The sequence below is a fragment of the Danio aesculapii genome, chromosome 16 (assembly GCF_903798145.1).
Source record: "Danio aesculapii chromosome 16, fDanAes4.1, whole genome shotgun sequence".
In the NCBI taxonomy this organism is placed as follows: domain Eukaryota; kingdom Metazoa; phylum Chordata; class Actinopteri; order Cypriniformes; family Danionidae; genus Danio; species Danio aesculapii.
Genome location: NC_079450.1, coordinates 10184129 through 10209767, shown reverse-complemented (window position 1 = coordinate 10209767; position 25639 = coordinate 10184129). Strand labels below are relative to the sequence as shown.

The 25639-nt window shown below is 33.4% G+C and overlaps 1 protein-coding gene and 1 long non-coding RNA gene across 5 annotated transcripts in view; one reads left to right on the top strand and one right to left on the bottom strand.

Annotated features, from left to right (window-relative positions):
- Positions 1–1702: 1702 nt before the first annotated feature.
- rpz (rapunzel) lies at positions 1703–23402 on the top strand. Of its 3 annotated transcripts, none has more exons than XM_056476306.1 (3): positions 1703–1762; positions 6701–6760; positions 18171–23402. In XM_056476306.1, the coding sequence occupies exon 3, from the start codon at positions 18202–18204 to the stop codon at positions 18883–18885; it is 684 nt and encodes a 227-aa protein (XP_056332281.1). In that variant the 5' UTR covers positions 1703–1762; positions 6701–6760; positions 18171–18201; the 3' UTR covers positions 18886–23402. The 3 variants fall into 3 exon arrangements, with proteins under 3 accessions (XP_056332281.1, XP_056332283.1, XP_056332282.1); XM_056476308.1 differs by lacking the exon at positions 18171–23402 and adding an exon at positions 14131–15203 and having other exon boundaries at positions 1722–1762; XM_056476307.1 differs by lacking the exons at positions 1703–1762; positions 6701–6760; positions 18171–23402 and adding exons at positions 10781–10885; positions 14131–15203.
- The window catches only part of LOC130243995 (uncharacterized), a 47008-nt gene continuing 23121 nt past the window's right edge, over positions 1753–25639 (bottom strand). For both annotated transcript variants that reach the window (XR_008839180.1, XR_008839181.1), the window contains exon 3: positions 1753–2155. This is a non-coding gene — a long non-coding RNA (uncharacterized LOC130243995). The remainder of the gene's footprint in view (positions 2156–25639) is intronic.

The window sequence follows — 25639 nt, the reverse complement described above, 5'->3', positions numbered from 1 at the left end:
ATGCATTTAGATACATTATTCTAGTTATTTTTTAGCAGACATAATTTTCCACAATTGTGCAGACAAAACACAATTTGTTTGTCTCTATTATATGTCTGTATGTGCTATCTTGAACAAATACCAAATATGCTACTACAGCACAAGTTAACTATAACATTATGATGCACTGATCACTAGAAAATGATTGGCTTATTTATGAATTTATTTGTTTAACTAGATTAAACTTTTGCTTTTGTACACTGATTCATGACAACTGAACAATGACAAGGGACAAATGAACGGCTCAGTTTAGAGCATGTACTTTTAAGGGAAAAGTAGCTTGTAAATATCTGTTTTGGTGAAAAGGCATTTTAGTAAAACTGTAATTTAACTGGCCTCAAATCAGTATACATCAGTCAAAGTATGTTCAAAGTTTTAAATTCCACTGCTTGGTGTTGTTTTATCAACAGAAATACATGTCATATTTGGACATTCAGTGACATCTTTAGAAATGTGTCCAGCTTAACAAGAACTGACCCTAAGAAATTCATTGGGACATTTAAAAAAATATATATTTCTTGTTTTATTGGATTATTATTGTTATTCTACATCAATGCATGCAATAAAAAGACATCTGAACAGCTCATATGAGAGCATGTGTGTTATATTTAAAGGAACAGTAGCACAGTAGCTTGGAAATGACTGAAATCAATAGATATATGTTAATCAGTGTACCTTAAAATGCATTTTAAATTCCACTGCAAAGGCTTTTAAGCTTTGTTTTATTATTTCTAGAAACAGGTGTCATATTTTAACACATTAACACCACTGGAAAATGTGTCCCTGTTAAGTAGAACTGATCCCCAAAAAATCAACTGGTTACTTTATTAATTTGTTGGGGATTTTTCTTAAATAATTTTGATTAATATAGTCATTTTTCAATGAATTATGGATTAAAGAGACAACTGAATGGCTCATTTAAGAGCTTCCTAATTGCATTTAAAGGAACAGTAGCATGGAAATGCCTGTACCATCAGAAATCAACATAAAACGGCTGTTCATATTGGTATAAAACAGTTATACGGCAATTATTTGTCTCAATTCAGTACATATATACACCAATTAGTCAGTATACCTTAAAATGAAATTTAATAACAATTGTTAAGGTTGTTAAGTTTTGTTTTATTAATGCCAGAAATAGGTGTCCTATTTGGACACCCCTAGAAATGTATCCTTTTTATCTCAGTGCCAGCATATGCAATAGATAGCTCATATTTCAGCGTCCTATTTGAATGCATTTGGTTTATTCTAGCACTTAATTTATTATTTAAAGCTTTATTTGAGTAAAAAGCCCCCACAAACAGCTTGCACCTATTGTGAGCAATGGCAGAGCTTGGCAGCTGGCCTGTCTGGAGGTTTTCTGTGCCCTCAGCTGCTCCAGAAGTGACAGTCGGCTCTCTGTATAGACACTATCTGACTGTTGGAAGGCTGGAATATTTGAATGTCATTGGGGGAGGTCATCTGTAGCTTATGGAGGGGGCTGGTCAATAGGGGTTCATACTTGCCTCTGTAATGAAGCAAGTGGAGACCTGCATTATATGGTGGCCAAAGGGCCCTTTTTGAGGCTCCTGGGCCATCTCACGGCCATTTTAAATGGTATAGTCCAATTTGAACACCCCTCCATATTGAGCTAAAATGGAAGAGCCTCTTTTGCAGTGTTTGCTGGGAAGAAGAAGTACAGTCGGGATTGGGACTTTGGAGAAGGAGGTAGCAATCTGAAGAGGTAAGAGGAGCTGTGTTCTCCAATGGCCAGGCCACTAATGGATGGATGGGCTCATTGGGATGTACATTGGCCCTAATGCATGAGTGTATATGGATTTTTACAGGTCTTGGCATGGTGTCTGTATAGGGTGAGAATAGATATCATGGCTAGCATGAACAAGGAAATATGGAGGGAGCTGCTAGGGGGAGCTATAACAGGGCAAACAGCAGCTGACTGAAAAAGTCAACCTCTCCAAATAAGCTGGAGACTCTAAAATACTCACACTGGTTGGGAAAACACAGGGAGGTGTTTAATTGTTGTGTTTTGGCTTTATAAAGATAGTCTGCAATTGTTCTGGCTTAATCTTCTGGCTGCTTGTCCAAGGGAAGTAGCTAAATTGACACACAGGCAAAGCTGTACAAAAGAAAGAGAGGAAGCATGTTAATGATGGTCTCAGAGGAATAAATCACACTTAAATGTTATACAAACATGGAAAATGTATATATTTGAGTGCATTTGTGCGATCTTAAAAGTTAATTTTGACAGATTAGCCTCTGTGAGTGCACTGGTGGAGAGCTTTAAAGATGGCCGCTCCTTAGAGTAGTGACTGCTGTTGGGACGCATTACTTCCTGACTCACTCGGCACTCTGAGTTGCTTACACTGCACTCAAGCTTATAACACTCTTTTCAATTTAATATGTTAGAAAAAATATGCATATTAGAAAGTTAAGTGATTAAAAATCAAAGCTATAATTAGTATTGTGCATCTGAAGAGATGTAGCCTTAACCAGAGATCATATTCTAGTCTTAATTAAGTGATTGTGGCATGCAAACACTCTAATATGAATTGTTTATCTAGTTAAGCATGACAAGTAGGACTAGTTAAGTACAAAATATAGACTAGCTTCTGATTGGAGAGTCATTTAGTCGCTAACTAACACTGTTTATTGAGTAATCAAAGCATAGCACAGCTTTTAATCATTGATCTATGCATATAAAACCAACACAATTAATTAGTTACACTAGTGTTTGTGTAGATCACATATTAACCCTTTCAGTAATGGTCATATTAAACCATAATGATGCATATTTCGATATTATGTCCATCTTTAGTTGAAAACAGAGGGAAGTATTTATATATTTTAAATATAGATTTATATTTTTAAAAAGTAATATAGAAATAAGAGTTAAGTAATAGCTACACTCAAACAATTTTTTTTTACTTGTATAAACTACTTACAATTAGCCGAAACAACACAATTCTTGAGATTTCATTGGAACAACTTAATTTTTATGTTCAATCCACATTTATTTGTTAAAAGTGTCAACTTAATCGATTTGTGTTGGGACATGAATCAATTGTGTGGAACCCTGCATTTTTTTACAGTGTATTTAGTTAATATAAATAGTATAAAAAGTGTTGTTTTACATGAAATGTGGCACTAAACGTGTTAAAACCTAAAGAATACAGAGGTAAATGATCTAAGTTCATCTTTATTTTCATATCCTAAAATCGTACAGCATTTAAAGAGTTAATTTTTAGTCCTCTTGGGGGCATCAGAGTCAATGACACCCTTTCACTTTGTCACTGTCTGCTGTTTTTATTAGAAATCTGAAAAATGTAAATTACTGCCCCCTTTGGAAGGATCGGGAATAAGGGGCTGTGGCTCCAGTGGGAAAATGAGACGTGCACTCATTCTTTAATTCAGAGATTCAACCCTACATTTAGTCCTTCAAGCTCTTAGTACAGTTTTAACTGTTAAATCTAGCCATATAGCTACAATTACATTAAGTAATTACTATCACAATAAGTCATTACTTGTTAAGTAAATCTTCATCAGTGTAATTGAAGCCCTCTTCTCTCACAAACTACTGAACTACAGTTATCCCTTTAGCACTTTTGTATCCTGCAAGTGTAAATGTTAAAAGTTTTATGTTTAAGGATAGTTGTTCACTTGACTACATGCATTTTATAAAGTCTTAATTTGCTGACCTGTTGCCTACGTAGAGTGTATGTATGTATAAAACATACCCTGTAAAAAAATCTTGGTTGTCTTAAATTTTTAAGCTGAGTCAAATCAACCATGTGAGTTATTTGAACTTATTTGATATTGAACTAACTTAAAACAGCTTGCATAACTCATGAAATTAAGCTGGAACATGAGTAACTTAGTTTAGGTTACAGTTAACTAAAACAAGTTGTCATGACTTATTGATCATATAACTTTAAGAGTGTAATAATTTATATACAAGTTGTTAGTTGATGTGTTTTAGCAGTACTTCCATGAAATTATAATTTGGCCATAATGCACTTAAGAGTGTTAGTTAATTGTTTAAGGAATAGTAGTTTAGACATTAAAGTGATAGTTCACCAAAAAATAAAACAATTACTCAATATTTACTCCAATATCTCTTTCTTCTGTTGAGCACAAAAGAAGATATTTTGAAGAAAGCTGAAAATCTGTTACCATAGTAGGAAAAGCAAATACTATGGCAGTCATGGTTACAGAATTTCAACATTTTTAAAAATATCTTCTTTTCAATATAATAAAGAAACTTATAAATGTTTGCAAAAAGTAAATGGGGGTGTACAGCCGATTCAAATGTTATTACTCGATCGAATGGCCATTATCAGTGGTTATCAGCTGATAGATATGGTCCAGTAGCTACTGGTAGGCTTAGAGGGCTGTTATCATCCATCCACATGGTTAATCAGCTATACTGTACATCATATATGGCTGCAGCTGGAAGTTAACAAGAATTATTTATAAAATTTCCCATTAATTGTACTTTATTAACGTCTACCCCTACCCCAACCTTAAACCCAACCGTCACAGTAATGTAGAAGTAGATCTGGATCTGGAGTCTTCTCTATTAGTATAGCTGATTAACCACGATAATTATTTATAATATTTATTAAATTTTCTCGTTAATTGTATTTTATTATCATCTACCCCTACCATCACAGTATAGTAAAAACAAATCTGGATCTGAGGTCTTCTCTATTAGTATAGCTGATTAACCATGTGGATTGATGATAACAGCCTTCTGAGCCTACCAGTAGGTCCAGAAGGGCCTTACTGGCCCATAACTATCAGCTGATAATGCCCATTCAATCGACTGATAACATTCGAAGCAGTTGATTTGTAAATGATGAAATACTTTACATTTTAGGGTGAACTATCCCTTTAAGATGCCATGCCAAGATTTTAATCTAAAAAAATGGTATAACCTGGTTTATACTTTAGCATAATTGTTATGCTTCAATATTCTTCTGTAGTTCCATTCATAACCTGTTAAACTGATACTCCTTTTTCAATAGAATAACTTTTACAAGTTTTAAAAGCTGAATGGTGGACTGGAATTCCTCACAAATTTTATTTTCACAAATATTATTTAAAGATTACTGTAGATTGTTTACTCACAATATGCTTTCTATGTATATAAAATCACTTTTTATATTCAATTCAATGCAGACACAATGGGAAAATGGTATCTCTTGGTAACCCATACAAAAACTACTATAACAATGTGCTACATTTGCTATCTAGCTTCATTCATTTATTTTCTTTTCGGCTTAGTCCCTTTATTAATCAGTGGTCGCCACATTGGAATGAACCTTCAATTTATCCAGCATATGTTTTACTCAGCGGATGCCTTTCCAGCTGCAACCCATCACTGGGAAACATCCATACACACTCATTCACACATATACACTACGGACAATTTAGTTTATTCAATTCACCTATACAGTATGTCTTTGGACTGTAGGGGAAACCAGAGCACCCGGAGGAAACCCACACCAACACAGGGATAACTTGCAAACTTCACACAGAAATCTAAATAGCTTTAGGACATGTAAAATGATAGCAAACAGACAGAAAGATAAAAATAGGACTAGTTATTTTCAGTATATGAACGAGTCTGATTAGATAGTAATCAAACCTCAAACTTTGTATACTGACTAGTTTAAAAGGATAGCAGAGCTTTTGATTATTCATCCATGCATATAAAACCTACAGCATATTGCAGTAAGACCTAGTGTTGGTTCAGATCACATATGAACCCTTTCAGTGATGATCATATCAAACCAAAATGATGTATCTTTTAATTTTAAGTCTGTCTTTCTGGTTAGAAATGGAGGGAAGTAGATTTTTTTGTTTAGTTTTTCTTTTAATAAGTGCCCTCTATTATGGATTATAAAGACTCATAATTTGGTTTTGGGAGTCCACAACACCAGGCTGACATGACTGACAATTTTAGCAATCCTTCTGTAAAACAATGTATATATATTTATTTAATTTATTTATTTTACATATATATATATATATATATATATATATATATATATATATATATTATGTAACCATAATGCACTTTGACTTAAGGGTATTGCTGTTTATTTGCTTAAAGAAGTAGCGGTTTAGACATTTAGTTGCCATGCCAAGATTACATAACCTATAAATATATAACCAGGTTTTCAGGATAATTGATAATGTTCCTCTGAAGTCATATTCTTTGATGTGTCAAACACTGATAACCTGTTAAACTGATACTGTATCTTTTTCAGTGGAATAACTTTTACAAGTTTAACAAGTTATTGTAAGCTGTTAGGAATGTTAATTTACCCACATTTCAGTTTCACAGATTTTATTTGAACATTAAAGTAGATTATTTACTCGCATGCAACATATATCCTGTTTCTTATGTATATAAAACACTTTTAATTTGATGCAGACACAAAAATTTGACATAATTATGCGATTTACATATAAATACTATAACAGTTGTTGCTTTTAATTGAAAAAAATGCTTCAGAACTTGTAAAATATAGCAAACAAACATATGATAACATTTACTCGTCATTCTTGAAATTTCAAACGATTACTGACCCAAAACTTTCTGATTGTGCTTTGACGTCACTAAAAGTTTTTTGTTATTGTTGTTCTGTTCTGCCAGGTAATAGAAAAGAAAACAACAAGATCTTCATTTGGACCATCCAGTCTTTTTCACTGCAACGTAAGAGCTCATTTACCTGTCTTAACTGGTTGGACTTGAGTATGTCATCAATTCTCTGTTAAACAAAACAAGAAATGTGACCTTTTCCTCCAAATACACAATGCACACTATTTTGTTAACTACTCAATGAAATCCTCCAATGCTCTATTTTACACGCGGACCCACAAAGCCCAGCTCACACCTCGCATCTGTCATGAACCTGACTCTCGTACAGCTGTTCAAATGGCAGCTGACACACACAGTTGTCTGACCTGCTTCTTCTACGGCAAGCTGTTTTAACATTTCATCTTCAAATTTCTATGATACTAGTATCTGTTTTTTTAAATGCTCTTTTATTTTCCATTATGTACAAGTACTTATTTCATCATTGTTTTTGTTTTTTTGTCATTGACATCTATGAAGAGAAGTCATTATCTAAAATTTTTATAAACAACCAATAGTATCCATTAAATATGTTAAAGAGAAAGCAGCAGTTAATCCATTAGATAAAATTACCTAAAATACTAGTATCTAAAGAATAAATACTATATTTCTCATAAATAAAACCTATAATTTAATAAGTATTAGAGGTGTAACCGCAGACACAGTTCGGTATGTACTTCAATTTTTGGGTTACAGCTGGATACTTAATCCCCAGTGTTTGCTTATTCTGTTTATTTTGAAAAGGCTGAAGATTTAGTCACAAGCTACATAACTGAAAAGCTACTTGTGATGCAAAAGTACACAATAAACGGAATAATGAAAAATAAAACTTCATAATTACACCACGTAATAAACTTTCTAAGGTTGAACCCAACCCTCTCTAACAGCAGAATTGTGCACAAATTCCGTTTGCTTCAAAACTGAAATCTCTTTTAATGAAAAATGCTAGCGCTGACATTCAGTGGCGTTCATTGCTGTCAGTTCCACAGCAGTGGACCAATCAGAAGAACTCGAAGGCAGGGCAAGCACTGCAAGCTTTTGTGTACAGAATTCAAAGGCAACATGGTAGAAGCACTTCTGAGTGCTGCATCTCGCATTTTCAGATGCAAAGACGTGTTTTTTTTTTTTTTTTTTTTTTTTTTTGTGAACGGCTCCTAAGCTGGTGCACTGCTGTTGTTGTTTTTTGCTGTCTAACTCCAGTGACTGCACATCTGGACCGACTGTATTTGTTGTGGGAGTGCATAAACCAAATCGTCACCCCCGGGCTGATTCGGGACAAATACAAATACTGTTACACTCCTAGTGAGTATCTAATAAGTAGTATAAAATGATTGAGTGTAAATAAAAACATATGCACTATTTGAAATACATACTTATAGGTCAATAGCTGATTTCTCTATGACAGAGTCCCACTGAAGTCAGCAACCACAACTATTGAAACTATTAATCAATCAATCAACCTTTATTTATATATGACTTTACTACAACCAAGGTTGACCAAAGTGCTTTTTACAAGTAAAAACAAATTATACAGCACAACTAAAAAGTGCTATGCATTAAAAGACAATTTGAACAAGTGGATCTTAAGCTTTGCATTAAAAAGCTTTAATTAATAACTAACTATTGAAATAAGTGGCTAACAAATAAGTAGTATCTAATAAGTATTATTATGTAATGAATATCAATTGTCTAATGAATAAGTGTCTATTTAATAGGTACTAGTACTAAGTACAACTGGTTACTTTTAAAAATATACTAGTAGCTATAAAAGATGCACTAGTTGCTAATAAATATACCAGTATCTAAAACATAGGTTCTAGTAGAATAAAAAAATAAATACTAATCAGGGCTAGACATTAACACCCACCAACCCGCCAAATGTGGGTATATTTCAGCTGTGGCGGGTTAAACAGCCGCTCCAACTAGCTACATTGGCTGGTTGGAAATCATTTTTAAATAGTAGTTTTCTTAAAAGCAGGGTTCGACAATAAAGATGGCCCAATATACGTGCAAATGTGATATTACAATCGAGAAGCAGCACGATTGACAAAAATAACTGTTGTGCACAGGTGATGTGATGCGCGCGACTGTTAAAAAGCATGCGCGCTCCTGTTTATTTCCCGTTTATTTAAAGCAACCGTGCCTTGAAACGCAACTGGTGCAATCGGTTGTCTTTCAACTAAACTGGACAAAAAGTGATGATTGTGCACACACAGTCCTGCTGTTTTCAAGAGCTCAAGATTTAAAAGTATACAGTTGAAGTCAGAATTATTAACCACAGAGCAAGGAAATTTTCACAGTATGTTTGATAATATTTTTTCCTCTGGAGAAAGTCTTATTTGTTTTATTTCGGCTAGAATAAAAGCAGTTTTAGTTTTTTTATGAAGTCTTATTTGAAGTTTTATGAAGTCCATTTTAAGGTCAAAATTATTAGCCCCTTTAAGTTTTTTGTTTTTTTCGACTGTCTACAGAACAAACCATCGTTATACAATAACTTGCCTAATTACCCTAACCTGCCTAGTTAACCTAATTAACCTAGTTAAGCCTTTAAATGTCACTTTAAGCTGTATAGAAGTGTCTTGAAAAATATGTAGTCAAATATTATTTACTGTCATCATGGCAAAGATAAAATAAATCAGTTATTAGAAATGAGTTATTAAAACTATTCTGTTAAACAGAAATTGGGGGAAAAAATAAACAAGGGGGCTAATAATTTAGGGGGGCTAATAATTCTGACTTCAACTCTATACATTTTGTAAGCAGCAGCGGTCACTGCTTTCGTTTGAATTATTCTTTGAACAGATTATTAACAGGCCTAACATTTAACCATGTGCTCGTGATCATCCTTAAATCTTCACTCACGATATGTTTTCTTACCTGCTTTCTTTTGCTTACAATTATTTTTGTAAATATAGTTGAATTATCTTTTTTTTTACATCAACATTGCTTTAATATGAGATTATCTTCCCATTTGTGTGTAGCTAACTGGTGATCTGGGACCTTTAGCCAGGACAGATTACTGTGCATATTTTAGATGCATGACAATAGTTCTTTTTAAAATGTCAATTTTTTTTAAAGAAAAGTTTTGTTGAATTAAAAAGCACATATAAACAGCTATATTTAGCTTGTTTTGACACATTTAAAATTTGTGGCTAAGAAATAATTTTTTTTTTAATGTGGTCAGAGATAAATTTGGTAAATCCTTAATTTTGAGCCCTGAAAGATCACGTGAAATAAAAACTGATTGCAATGCGAGACAACCCACAGTAAGCAAGCTCATACACAACACACACAAAAAGTGAAATGAATGAGGAGGCATATGGACATAACACAAAATCTAAATCAAGTAATTTTAGCATGTCAAAGTCATATTTATGCATATAAAATGTATTTTCCAACAACAAAATTGTGGCTAGTGAAAATGCTGAGTGGCTAGTAATGTTGGAAATCTACTAGCCACAGTGGCTGGTGATCAAAAAAGTTAATGTCAAGCCCTGATACTAATATAATTCATAGATTAAATGTTAAAAGGGCTTGCCATATCTGTCCTTTCAGTGCATATTCATCCTTTGTTTAAGCGTCAATGTTTTTTTTTTTTTTCTCACTTAACCAGACAAACCACAACAGGACATACCTGCTTCCTGAATTTTTACACACACGCAGCCTCATTCATGAGATTCGAGCTGAATGTGTTGAATTGTAAGAATTGTTTTACAATCCATTCAGCATTAGTTTCATACCTGAGGTCCAAAAAAAAAAAAAGGTTTTCCAACTGAACAAACAATATAGTTGACTCATGCACTATACATTAGTATTATTAGACTATAGTCACTGTCGGAATTTCCTCTTTTTATTATTTCTTTCACACAGACAATCTAATTTACTCATCTGCTCCCTCTAGTTATTCATTCTTGTCTATAAGAGATGAGACTCTTTACAGAACGCATTGCAGCCATTTTCCATGCAGGCCAGGCAGGCGTGTGTGTATGTTCTTCAGAATGGGGATTGCGGAAAAGCTGCATGCATTTTTTTTCCTCCTCCTAAACCAATCAGCATTGTTTTGGTATGAGTCACTCCCACACCCTGCCCTTATATGTGAGAGAGGGAGGGGCTGTTTCTCAGAGCTACAGTGAAATGGTGGCTGCTTGCTCAAAAACAGCAGCAGCTCCATTAGGAACAGAGCAGCTACAGACGCATTTACAGGTAAGATTAGTAGCTTAAGACCTTCACGTGCATCCTGTGACATGTATATGAAATGATATTGTGGTTTCATTTTACTAGGCATTGCTGTTAGTCTAACCTCACTTATTAGCTAATGTGATTAGCATGTTTACTAGCCAAACTGCCAGTCATTCAGGCTAGAAATCTGTTTTAGTGAACTGAGAAAGACTGACTGTATGTTATAGGAGAAACTCCTGCTTTTAAAGTGTATTTACATTTATTTTAGTGAGGAAAAATATGTTAAACCACAAGTATGACATCATTCATTGTGCCATGTGGTGTGGTTTAATGGGTCTGTCAAGCTCAACGTGCTTATCAACAAGTTTTAGTTGTAGAAATACTAGTTTTGTTTGTTCTTCTGTGCAAACCTGTTTTAGATATGTGTGTATTAAATAATCCATAATCTAATCTAATTGATTTGGGTCAGTACTTCCTGTGTGTCCTTCCTGAAAGTGCTAAAATGTGTGTAAAGACATTAAATGATATGTTATCTCTTATATTTTCTTATTTTAAAGTATATTTTAATATATTATTATTATTATTTTAATTATTTTTTAATTTAAATGTTTTAGTGTGAACATTTAATTATTATTAGTTATTAGGAAAAGACGGAATGTACTACAGCTCCAGAAACGGATTCAGAACTGGACAGCAACCACTTACGGTCACAGAAAATAGATAATTTTGCACAATTTCAAGACCTGCGGCCTAGCTAGACAAGGTTGAACAGTCATTGAACTGCATAATTTCAAAACCTACAAGTTAGGAAAACATGAGGTTGAAATCTAATGGTCATTGAACTGCAAAAGTGATGCATTTAGCAACAAATCAAATAAAAGTAGATGCAAGACTGTTGATTCTAAAAGAGACTAATGTATGTTGCTAAGCCAATATCGTATACTGTAAAGTGTATTCAAATACACATAAATGTTCATTAAAATAATCAACTTTGACTTGCATTCAAGTATTTGATTGTTTTTAATATTGAGTGAAATCTTAAGCCAAAATATAGAAATATGTACTCCATATACTGCATTAGAATTAATTTATACTCTAAGAAAGAAGAAAATTACCAAGTGCCTTGCTTTATTTTGACATTGCAAGTAGGGCTGAACAATATACTGTATCTTTTGAGCATCGATAACGCAATGTTTGTATCTGCAATAGTCACATTTCAGGATTAGATTATTTATTAAAAAGTAAGTGATAAAGATATTATTAAATTTAAATCAAAAATATATTTATACGATGATGACCATGCTATTTTACATTTGATTGTTACATTTCAGTACTCGATTACTGTTAGACTCTCAAGAAAACTGTGAAGCACTGTTTATTTATTTATTTTTGCTTGTAATTTATTGTATTTTATGCAGATGCATAAGATGAATGAAATCTTTCCAAATAGAGCCATTCAACTAATTTGATTCATATCGCAATTTATATCGCAGCAAAACAAAATATCGCAAGTCAAGATTTTTCCAATATCGTGCAGGCCTAGTATCCTAGATTAATATTAATTAAGACTCAAACAAAGAAGGAAATTCCCTAGTGCATTGCTTTATTTTGACATTGCACGATTAGTTTCCGTATAAAGAAATGCATTGTGAAATAAGGTATGCAATGCTACACAATGCTTAAGGTTACAGAGCACAGAAATTACACTAATTTTATTAAACTTGTCAAGAAAATGCTAATTTAAAAGCTGTTTTCAGAGTGAAACCTGCTATTTTAATAATAGTTACAAATATTTTATAATCAAAAAAACATGTCCAATGAATTGAAGTTTAAAACTTTTCAATTTACTAGTAATTTATTAAAAGTTACATTATCAACCCTATGAAATAAGTTTTTCAATTGCATTTTTCCCCATTAAAATGCAAACCTGAGTGAAAAACTGTACAATTAATAATACATTTATTATAATAATTAATACAAATAATTTATAATAATAATAATAATAATTATTATTATTATTATTATTATTAATCTGAATAAATTGTACTGCAAAATGGTAATATATTTGTCACATACTATACAGTTTCCGCATGTGCATGTAAATTTTTCTAAAATTAAACAATAAAACGTTCCTCATTCTGCCATTCATATACTCATATAGCGTCAACAAATGCTGAAAACACTACAAACGTCATGCATGCTTTAGTTACGTGTGTAATAAATGAAACGATGACTTTAATTCGCAAAAGCATGCAGAATTCATGTTTAAATAATAATTTTTGATTTAACGTTCACAGACACTAGTCCATATATTATTAATTAAGATTTAACTAGGAGTACAGTACAACTTTTTATCAAATCACCCCAAATTCCATGACATTTTGTGTTTGTTTGTGTTCAGTTTAGTTACACTGTAAAAAAAAATGTTAATTAACAGTTTCTGTATTATTATAATTATTATAATAATTTTTAAGTGTTTTCCATTTATTTACGTGGTATCACTTTATTTTGGTGGTCCCTTTAACACATTTTGTTGAATATAAGTCACATTGCATCTACAATATAAGTAGACTGTTAGGTTGGGGTTAGTGTAAGTTGACATGTACTTGCACAGTTACTGATAGTCAGTTAAATGTGTGTTGAAGGAGCAGTATCAGCAGACAGTCTTCTAATACTCACATGAAAAGTAATTGGCATGTAGTTGCAATGCAACTTTTAGTCAACAAAATGTGCAATTGGGACCATCAAAATAAAGTCTTACCATTTATTGCATTATGGGATGTTGATCTCTGGTCTGTCAGCTTTTGATGTTGAAAATTCAACTCTATAGAGTTTAACAAAGTGACTTTTATTGATATTAGTCGTTTGAAATAATATAATGTATAGGAAACAATATGTAGAGAAGTCAGTAAAATACCAGAAAAGGCACTGGGAGTTTACTACAAGGTTTTTGTAGCGTAATATACAACACAGACAAGATATCACTTTAGACTATAAAAATGTTAATAAAAGTCACTTTTTCAAACTTTTCAAGGTTAAAAGTCATTGAAAGAAAGATCAAGGTCCCATAATGTGATTCTAAAGCATGTATAAACATGGAATAACTAAAAAATAAAAACCTGAATCACAAAATATGGAAAACTGCTAATTTGCTGATATTTCTTTCAGTGTAGGCTATTTAGCTATTCTGCACAGCAGTTTTGCAAAAGAACAGTGGTCTATAATGTATATGAAAAATGAATTAAGAAAACATTTCCTTTTAATTTCAGAATCAAGCCAGACTGAACGTCCAGAAGAACCAAAGATCCATCTATGGCAGACAATCAGCAGGTCAAAGTGACTGCGGCCAAAGTGCTGTTCTATGTGGAGAAAGTCTCCTCCTTCGCCACCTCCATAAACCCTCTCTTTGGGATCGTGACTTCAGTGGTCGCGGTCGTCAGAAAAGGCCTTGTCGAAGAAGACCAAGAGGCGAAAAAAGACTTCCAGCAGATCCACGATAAACTGGAAATCATCTCCGAGAAGAACAAGCAAACCCTTCGGCAGATTCGCATTGACGAAATCAACGAGACTTACGGCAAGCATGAGGAAGTCATCAAGCATCAATACAGCGCATTTAACACCATGCTAGAAAAAGTCCGAATAGATCCTGAGAACTCAGAGCGTCACATGAAGGACTTTGAGAAGATCTACGAGAAGGATGGGATGGATCTGAGCTTGACTGAGTATTATCGTGGCGTCAAGGGAGCCGCTCTGTTTGGGAGGCCCATATTGCAGGTGTATCTCGAAAACTGCCAAAGGAACAAAAAGGTGATGGAGGCCAGGTGCTCTCATATCACTCACTTGTTTTATATCGGTCTTATGGCACTGATGGCGTACTATGCCGTCAGCGAAGACGATGAGGATGAAGTGAGAGACAAATGGTGTCCGAGGGTCCTCGAGATTCAAGCCAAGATGTTAGAAGTTCTGGATCAGTGCACTGAGGAAAACTGACACAAACTACATGAGAAATTCAATTTCCCATGCTGAACGTTTAAAGCAATCTTAAATCGGGAAGGGAAAGTCAATAGTGTGGGGTGTGAAATGGGTCACTCTTTTTCTGCTTGGACTTTTTGATGTCACAGTTACACAGTTTAAAGCTGTTAAATCTGTATAATCGCAGCAAAGTTATATATTTAGAAACATGTTAAGCATGTTTTTTGGTCAATATTGTGACTGAATATGTTGTAAGACAAGAATTCCTGTTTTGAGCCTTTGTTTTAATTATTATTTAATTTTTGCTTGTGTTTTATGGAACATCTCTGATCTTTTTTTTGCACAATAAATAAATATATTTTTCCTCTCATATTATGGCAGTTTGTCTTTTTGTGTATTTAACTTTATGCATTTTGCTGATGCTTTTAGTTAAAGCTATGTATGAATTAGGAACAAAAGCAATTCACACAAATATGAAAATCTACTCTGCTTAAAGTGATTTCCAAACATTTATGAGTTTCTTTTTTTATGTTATGAAGATATAAACATGTGGAAATCTGAAAATCTGTAACCATTGACTTCCAAAGTAAGAAAAACAAATACTATGGAAGTCAATAGTCACTGGTTTCCAGCATTTTTCAAAATATCACCTTTGGTGTTCAACAGAAGGAAAAACTCTTAAAGGTTCGAAACAAATAAATGATGACAGAATTGTATTTTTTGGGCGAACTGTCCCTTTAATTCATGATGTGAGCACACTAAGGTCTGTGAGTGAATGAGGTGAATATGGAAATTGCTTCGATTTGCATTGAATGCAAACCTGTCAACGTTTCAATGGCAGAATGCTGTGGTAATGTGAAAATACTTGTGAAGGAAAATTCTGGATTCATTACAATTTAAACTTAATCAACAGCATTCATGTCATAATGTATATTATAATCAACTTCCTTCTTTCAGGTTACAAAAAGACTGTACCGTGGAAGTGAATGGGGCCAGTTCATGAACATCTATATACACATTTGCCATTAGATTTAAAATATGCATGTTAATAGTTTTTCTGATTTACAATCCTTGCTTTAGTATTTTTGTCTTTGATATCTTACAGTACAGATATCTTAACATGCCTATATTGAGATACATTTACTTAAGTGAAGTGAAAGTTAGGTTAAAAGAAAAATAATTATCTGCCAGTGTCAGAAAAGCATAAATAACTCAAAACAACAAGATTATTTTTCTTACTCCACTGACATATTTTCTTGTTTTGAAAACAAAAAACATTTTTAGATCACAAGACCATTTTGCATCTCAACTTTATATTGTATTGGGTAAGAGATTTTTTTTCTTTCAGTGTAGTCAAATGACCATTGTGACAGTTCAAAAATCATTTAATTTTAAATCGTTTAATTTAAACAGCTCAAAAACATGTGCAATATAACATTTTATTAAGCATTTACTCATTTATCAATACAGTATTTTGTCTTGTTTTCTTGTGAGTAAAAATGTAAGCATTATTAAATCAAAATAAATTTACTTGAGAAGCAAAATTACTTGAAAATCAAAAATGGAGTAAGAAAAATGATGTTTAAAAGGAAAGGAAAATGTCTTTTTGCTTCTAAAGTAAATTTATCCTGATTCAAGAATTTTCAGATATTTGTACTAGAAAACGAATGGGGGGGGGGGGGGGGATTAGTTTATTAACACTAACAAAGTCATGCTTTATATTTTCATGAACATTTATAAAGATTAATAAATGTTGTAAAAATATACTACTCACTGTTAGTTCGTGTCAGCTAAGGCATTATCTAAATAAATCAGTTAAAACCTTCACATTGCTGTTTTAAAGCCTCCAAAAACAGACCTAATAAAATGGTGCCTGTGGGGTTTCTGTTATATGTCTTAAATGATTCTAAATCAGTCTTATTTTTTCAATACTAATGTAAAATTAGATCAAATTCGCATCCAATCACCAACAATGCATCTCAATAAAACCTTTAACAAAAGTTTTATTTATTAACTCTTTTTACCAATATGATTTAATTATCTTCCTTAAAAAACATCTATTTTAAATGTCTCCATGTATTTATAGCTTGCATACATTTAGTTTATTATAACTTATAGCGTAATAAAAAAAAACTTGTTTTAGGGAAGTGTACTCGAAAAAGAGTTTGCCTGTTTTGACAAAACAAAATAATTTTCGAGAAATGCCGATTAAAAGCTTAACGTGTACTGAACCATGAAAGATTCTTTAGCACTGATAATTTATATTTTCAACAGAAACTATAAGATTTAAGATTAGGGTTTAAGACTGCGATCACGCAATCATATTTCTTCATGCCTTTTTAACAGTACATTACAAAAATATTTCAGATTAACCTGCAGATCGCTGCTCGTGGTTACATAAACATTAGTTCACAAGCATTCATAAAAATTACATCAAATGAAATTTTTTTTAAAAAGCTTCACTACACGATGAGCAACTTCAATCCTAAATATAAAACATTTTCGTTAAAGGGATAGTTCACCTGATAAAAAAAATGTCCTCATTTACTCACTCTCAAGTGTTTCTCAATCGTTACGTTTGCCTTTTTCTTCTGTTGAACACAAAAGAAGATATCTGTCTACAGAACAAACCATTGTTATACAATAACTTGCCTAATTACCCTAACCTGCCTAGTTAATCTAATTAACCTAGTTAAACCTTTAAATGTCACTTTAACCTGTATAGAAGTGTCTTGAGAAATATCTAGTCAAATATTATTTACTGTCATCATGGCAAAGATAAAATAAATCAGTTATTAGAAATGAGTTATTAAAACTATTATGTTTAGAAATTTGTTGAGAAAACAGAAATTGGGGGGGGGAAATAAACAGGGGGGCTAATAATTCAGGGGGGCTTATAATTCTGACTGTAACTGTATAGCTACCTGGTGAGGACACTGACCTGGACACTTTTTTTAAGAAGAAGAGTCTGTTTGTTTTGACACATTATTTAAAACAAAATTTTTTTGCAAAAAATGAGATAAGAAATGCAGATTAAAAGCTTAACTTGTGCTGAACCCAAACAAAATTGGCTGTAGTGTATGAGTGTGTGTGTGTATGTGAGAGTATGTGGGTGTTTCCCAGTACTAGGATGCGGCTGGAAGGGCATGTGCTGTGTAAAACATATGCTGAAATAGTTGGAGGTTCATTCCGCTGTGGTGCTCCCTGATAAATAAGGGACTAAGCTGAAGGAAAATGAATGAATGGATATACTGAACCCTGAATGTTTCTGTAGCACTGATATAATATATTTTCGCCAGAACTTCTGTTTAATAATGTGATCTGTTTCCTCCTTCAGGTAAGAACCATCAGATCTTCCACTGGACACAATGGCCGACAATGAATTTTTCGACGACCCTGAGAAGCTGAAGCGTGGTCTGGTGAAGGTGCTAGAATGTGTGGCCACCATCTCGTCAGCAGCAGCGGTGGTCAATCCCATCTTCGGCGTGGCTGGATCTCTCATCCGTGTGGTTCTGCACCATGTGGATGATGAAGACCTCCAGAAACTCAAGCGAGAGTTCGGCAGCGTCAATCGAGCTCTGGATGAAATTTCACAACAGAACCGTCAAGCCCTCCTTCAAATACGGAAGGAAACGGTGGACAGACAGTACCACGAAGTGGAGGAAAACATCCGCCATCAGTTCCGCAAGTTCATGGAGATCATGGAGGCAAAGCCGGAGCATCTCCAGCGCAAGAAGGATGATTTCGTGGAGAGTTTCATCAATGATAAAGATGACCAGAACATGAACACACTTTACGACGGCGTGATGGGGAAGCGCAAGCTCTTCAGCCAGCCTATATTAGAGGTGTACATGAAGCATTCGCAGGGAGATCAGCGCGTCATGGAAAACCTCTGCACTCGACTCGCGTATCTCTTCTGCATCGGTTTCATCGCTCTAATGGGCTACTACGGCATCCTGGGAGATGATCTGGAGTCTCGAAATGAGGAGTGGGAGGAGAACATGAGGAACGTGCAGGAGAAAATGCAGGAGGTGCTCAGGAGTTGCAAGTGATGCACAAACCACGCTCTTTATTGCCTTTTTCCTCTAATAGACTTCATTGATCTGCAGCGCCTAATGCAGCATTATCCTCCTGATGACCGCAGATCATGCTGATGCTCTCTCTCACACACTGTGATGCCATCTTAAGGTTATCACCATGGTGTTGTTTTGTTGTATCACACAATCACATTTCTTTCTGCCTTTTTAACAGTACATTACACACATATTTCAGACTAACCTGCTTATCGTGGTCATATAAAACATTAGTAGAGTTCACAAGCGTTCATAAATAGTGGCCCATCATTTTTTTAAAGAGCTTCACTGCATGATGAGCAACTCGAATCCTGAATAAAGTATATCACATATTTTCTATTAAGGGATAGTTTAACTGAAAATGAAAATGTCCTCATTTACTCACCCGTTTTGAGAAGATATTATAAAGAAGATATTTTGAAGAATGTTAGAATCTGGTGAACGTTGACTTATTTTTGGATGAAAACAAATGTTACACTGTAGAAAGCCATTCAATCTAGGCTCATTCTGAAAACGTAGCCCTGTATACATTTCGGGAGAGTGCCAAATATGTGCCAGGAGCAATGTTTTTTGCAGTTTTTTTGATTTCGCGAATCCACCAGAGGCCGCTGTGTATGCTTTTTGAGATCTCAAATTTCTCACGCGAGTGCCATTCGCGCATGCTGTTCTCATGTAAATCCATTAGAGGTCAACTTGTTGCTTTTAAGGCAATTAGTGTACTCGCTTTAAGTAACTAATCACTTTATACAGTGTACACCGTAAAAAATGCAGGGTTCCACACAATCAATTTGTGTTGAGATAACATGAAGGAATTAAGTTCACTTATTAGTTTGGATTGAACAAAAAACAATTAAGTTGTCCGAAAAAACTCTCAAAAATGGTGTTGTTGCAGTTCATTTTAACTAACCCAGCAACTTTTTTGTTTTTAAAAGATGTCTAATAGATGTATAATAGACGTCTGAACATAGTCGTCTGAGCTAAAACAAAGCTAAATTTGGGCTGTCAGTGAACATCTAATAGACATCTAAGAATAGCCCAAAACTAGACTAGTCATCAAATAAACAGAAATGAATGACGACACATATAAAGTCTGTCTAATCGGTCTATTTGAGGACTAGTTTAGTTTTGAGCTATTCTTAGATGTCTATTAGATTTTCACTGACAGCCCAAGTTCAGCCTTGTTTTAGCCACGCTGTCTATGTTTAGATGTCTATTAGACGTCTATTAAACACAAAATTGTTTGCTGGGAAGTAGTTTGAATAAACAGCAAATATAATTTTTTTGAGTGAATGGAATTCAATGGTATATTAACAATATCTTCTTTTGTGTTCAACAGCAAAAAAATAGGAACTCAAACAGGTTTGTGACCAGGGAAGGGAGAGTAAATGATGACAGAATTTTTAGGTTTTGGGTGAACTGTCTCTTTATGTTAAAAATTGTAAGTGAAAAATGTTGGCTCTTTAAATATTACCTTTCACACTGCTGTTTGTGAATGTAAAAGCTCTCCAAAGTTTTAAAGATCAAAGTGCGCATCAAATAAAGTTAATATAGTTGTATTCAGCAAAAAAAAAAGTACATTTTGAAATGCAGAGTCATCAGGAATTTCCAGTTTCACTGATCGGCATAATTTGATTAATGGAACTTTATGGCTTTAATTGACTGCCTGCAAATAACATCTACCCTCAAACACTTTATTTGGTTTGTGTTCTCAACATCATGTTGAAATGAAGCATTTATATTTTGACACAAACATATATTCTAGCATGACATGCTTAAACTTTCCATCTATGGCACTGCTTGGTCTTTATGTGCTCAGAAAAAAATGTACATGATTGGGTGCGATCATTCTCAGTGCTGATCCAAATGTAAAATTAACACTTATGTTAAACTTGTAAGATATTTCTCTTACATTTGTTTGTGATAATTTAGTCACAAGATCCACTAGTTAACGCTGCAACTATAAAATCTTACTACTAAGAAATGCTTGTGACGGAAAGTCGGCTTGATCAACTACAGTAGTTCTTCCAATAATTCATTACGGGATTTGAGCTTGAATGATTGAGAAAACTTCCAGCACTAAAATTCAGATGTGCAATTGCATTCCTGTCAACATTGGGATTTAAAAATACAGGATACGTATCAAGTCATAAAATCTCGTTCACTTTTTATTCACTGTATTTAAATATTGATTAAAGTATAGTTATTTAGTTAAGAGCAGCGAATCTCTCATTTTGATCCACTATTTTGTTGCATAACAGAGGTGTCCCTTTAAGAATCCTCAGATCTATAATGAAATGATTACGATTACTTTCATAACTGTTTATGCTCATTTAAGACTCATGTTTAAAATAAAACAGCTTTAATGGAAATTAATTGAATGCGGCCGTTTTAATATTAATTCTGAAGTGCTTTCAAGCCAAAATAAAGCCAATAGTATCTGGATGCAGCCTTGATGATGCAAGCTGTGACTGCATATCTCAGTGACACAATACATTCAAAGCTTATGACGTCACTGAGTATGTTCACATGGACACCAATAATGCAATTTTAATTCGATTACGACATTACTCTAATTAAGAGTCTACAATGTAAACAGTGATTTTTGATTAATTTAGTCCATAATCTAACTAAACAGAAATCAAATTAAGACATGTGGAGTATGCCTATTTTAGTCACATTATTGAAGTGCAATACGTACATGTAAACACCTTATTCAAACTATTACCATCATGAAGGATTTTTCCGCATTTTGCGACAGGATAGTCTATATACATACGGCTGTTTGACACTATTCTCTGCACCTACCGAGTCAGTAAAGGACCACAGACGCCTGCATTACGAAATGCGAAGGTTTTTTTCCTCATATGACATGCAGTATCAACTTCCATTAAAACAACACTCTCCCAACAGTTCATACTCGCATCCAATATCTCGTTTGTATGCATGCATTAAATGTTCCTGAATGAATGTGAAAGTGCCAAACTGCAGTTAAAGTGGACAAGTTAAGAATGAAACACTCAAAAATACATGAAACTCTGGAGGAAATGTGGAGAGCGTGGTGACACAATGATGTTAATCAAATTACGTGCTTTAACATGTAAAATGGGAACATGACAGGAACATTAAAAAAGCAACTCATGTAAACACCTTAATCATATTATTGTCTTATTCAGATTAAGGCTAATCATTCGATTACTGATGTCCATGTACTGTAAATGTAGTCACTGTAAGGGGTAGGGGGTTAGGGGTGTTCATTAAAAAGCATTAGATGCAGCTCAGATTGCACTGCACCAGGTCTGCATCCAGACCCCTCTCAAATAAAGCGAAAGCATAATTCTCTTGAACAGCTCTAGCAATTATATCACTTTTGAGATCGACACTTTGATGCTAATTTCACAGAACGATAAAAAATACGGGAGAAATATGGGAAAATACTTATACGGGATAATAGCGAGATAGTATGGTAAAATTCGGGAGAATCCTGGCAAAAACGGGAGGGTTGACAGGTATGCAATGCATTTCTGACATGATTGTAAGTATGCAACCAATCACAACAGACTTGGCTATCTGACCAATCAGAGCTCAGTAGGCTTTCTAGAATCTATCTATCTATCTATCTATCTATCTATCTATCTATCTATCTATCTATCTATCTATCTATCTATCTATCTATCTATCTATCTATCTATCTATCTGTCTATCTATCTGTCTATCTATCTGTCTATCTATCCGTCTGTCTATCTATCTATCTATCTATCTATCTATCTATCTATCTATCTATCCGTCTATCCGTCTATCTATCTATCTATCTATCTGTCTATCTATCTATCTATCTATCTATCTATCTATCTATCTATCTATCTATCTATCTATCTATCTATCTATCTATCTATCTATCTATCTATCTATCCGTCTATCCGTCTATCTATCTATATCTATCTATCTATCTATCTATCTATCTATCTGTCTATCTATCTATCTATCTATCTATCTATAAATAAAGAGCATAGACTTGTGCATACTGAGATTGAAAATTTTCTTTTTTTTTGGCACGTTGGTAATAGATTTAATTATGCATTTATTTGTATCCGGTGTCTTAATTTTTCTGTGCCATTAGAACACATTATCAGAGCAAATATTTTATTACGAGAGAAGTGACAGAAACTGAAGGGTTTTTATTTTTGCATTCTTTTAATTTTGGATGAATGGAAATATCACACTTGATGTGCTTGCTATATAGCAGTGCGATGTATAGTGCTGCATGTTTAGTCTGACACCTCTGATAATCACGTTTGTGTCCCTTATTTATCCATACAGCGCTGAATTATAAAGAAATCTGTGTACTTTTTGAATGTCTCAAGGATTGGAACGTGTTACCTTCCTAAATACTAATAAAATATATATTTCCTCCTGTAATTCAGCCTATGGAACGCTGTTGCACTTATAACTCTGTACAATATTGTTACATTTTTCAATAAATACACAAGGAATTAAAAGAGCTATGCCATGTTGTTTTCATTTAGAGAGACTGACTATGCATTATAGTACAACTTTACAATTAGGTTGTATTAGTTTATGTTAGTTAATGCATTTACTAAAATGAACACACAATGAACAATACATTTATTACAGTATTTGTTCATGTTAGTTAATGAAAATACAGTTGTTCATGTTAACTCAGGGTGCATGAACAGTAATAAGCATGAATTTGGATGTTAATAATGCTTTATTAATTGTTGAACTATGATTAATAAATTATGTACAAGTATCGTTCATAATTAATTCATGTTATTAAACATATTAACTAATGAAATTTTATTATAAAGTGACCAAGGTATCTCATCATCATATGTATTATCTGTTACTGTATCTCTAAATTTGCCAGTAACAGGTGTAATAGTAAAAAGTGCTTTGTTTTAACTACCGATAACGTGTCTTCAGAGATTCAAATAAATAATGTTAATTATCTGCATGTCAATAATAATGTCAATTATCTGCAAAAAAGACAACAGGTCTACATACAGTGATATTTCATATTTTAAGTCCTTAAGTATTGAAAAATAATAGTAAATAAATGGAACCTTCACAAATCGCATGGTTGTTTTTTCTCTTGCTTGATGGCTTTCTAACTATGTCATCAACAGTATTTCATTGTAAACCAGTTTCATTCAACTGCATTCAATTTGACGCTACTGTTTAGTGCAAGTTATCATTTTCTGCCACTAGATGGTAGTAAAAGTCCACAACCTGAGCTCAGCCTTTAGCTCAGAGTTGCCCAAACTTTTTCTTATGAAGGGCCAAAAACCAAACTTGACTGGAGGTGGTGGGCTGAAGGTAAATATACCAAGCTCTATTACATTAAAGTTGCCATTGGTGATTTCCTAATTTATTTCATATTTAAACATAACTAGAAAACATTGCTTTATATTAACGGATGCAGTATGTGTTTTTACATTTTATAATGAATTTATTACAGTAAAAGAACAATCCCTTTTTATAACAGAATGGAGTTACACTAGTCAAGCTGCACCTGTTTTTTGCCTTGATTTGCTCGCCAATGTCTTCTGCATTGTTCTCTATCCGTATTTATATTTTTAAAAATCAGATTCATTTACAACATTTAGTTGAAACAGTTCAGTTCGCTTTTTTTAGCTCAGGAATAAAACAAACAAACCAACAAACAAAAAAAGTTAAAATTTGAAATTACCATCTCTGTTAAAGGCATTCGCTCCAACCCTCCCTATCATTATCACTCTCTTCTTATGTGGGATGGTAGGCCAAATCAAAGCTTACCATGGGCCAACTTTGTCCCGTAGGCCCTTGTTTGGACATCTCTGCTTTAGACCTAAATACAGTGCTCAGCATCAGTTAACCCCCCACAAATCTCTCATTTAAATCAATATTTTCTATAGGATGCTTTACAATATTCTATTTGTGCATATACTGTACATTAGATTAGTCAGTACTAAAGCCAAATCTGGAGCTTATCTAACAAAATAACTTACAATAATGGTTAAAAAATTAGTAGGCCAAATTTATATGTTAGGGAAAATATTAAATAAAATTTTCAAAAATAACAAAAATCAGAAGAAACAAAAAATATATACAATTTTGTTGACATTTTGTAGTTTGTAATTTTTTTTTTGCAATATTTTGCATGAATTTAAACGTATTATCTTTTCATTTCTAAAGATGTTCTGTGACTAAAATATTATTTTAATAAATATATCTGTTTAATAAATCTGTTTTTTTTAAATGCAGCACTATATATTACCCATATTCACTGAGAAATTAACAAAAAAATATTCATTTTCAAAATGGGGTGTACTCATATATGCTGAGCACTGTATATTGGATACTAGGAAGGATCTTTAATCCACACTGTGTGCAAAGCACCTATTTGTGTTTAATGTATTTAAAAAGAGCATGCAATATGAAGCTATAAGCACTGCAAAATGTGTAGAATATTTAATATATGTCATTGTATATTTTTGGAAACAAATCTGGGTATTGTGCATTATTAAATGTATTGCTTCAATTCTGTATGTTGTTAGAAAAAAAAGATTTAGAAGGATCTAGAATCTAACTACTAACCCTTAAAGACTTTTCATTTAAAAACAAGCTATTTTTATAATGTTTTTTTTTGCCCATAATAGTGTAGCTATAGAATCTACCAGCAGGGGTAGCTGAACCACGCTTACTAGCAAACTCTTCATATAGTACCTTGTTCAAT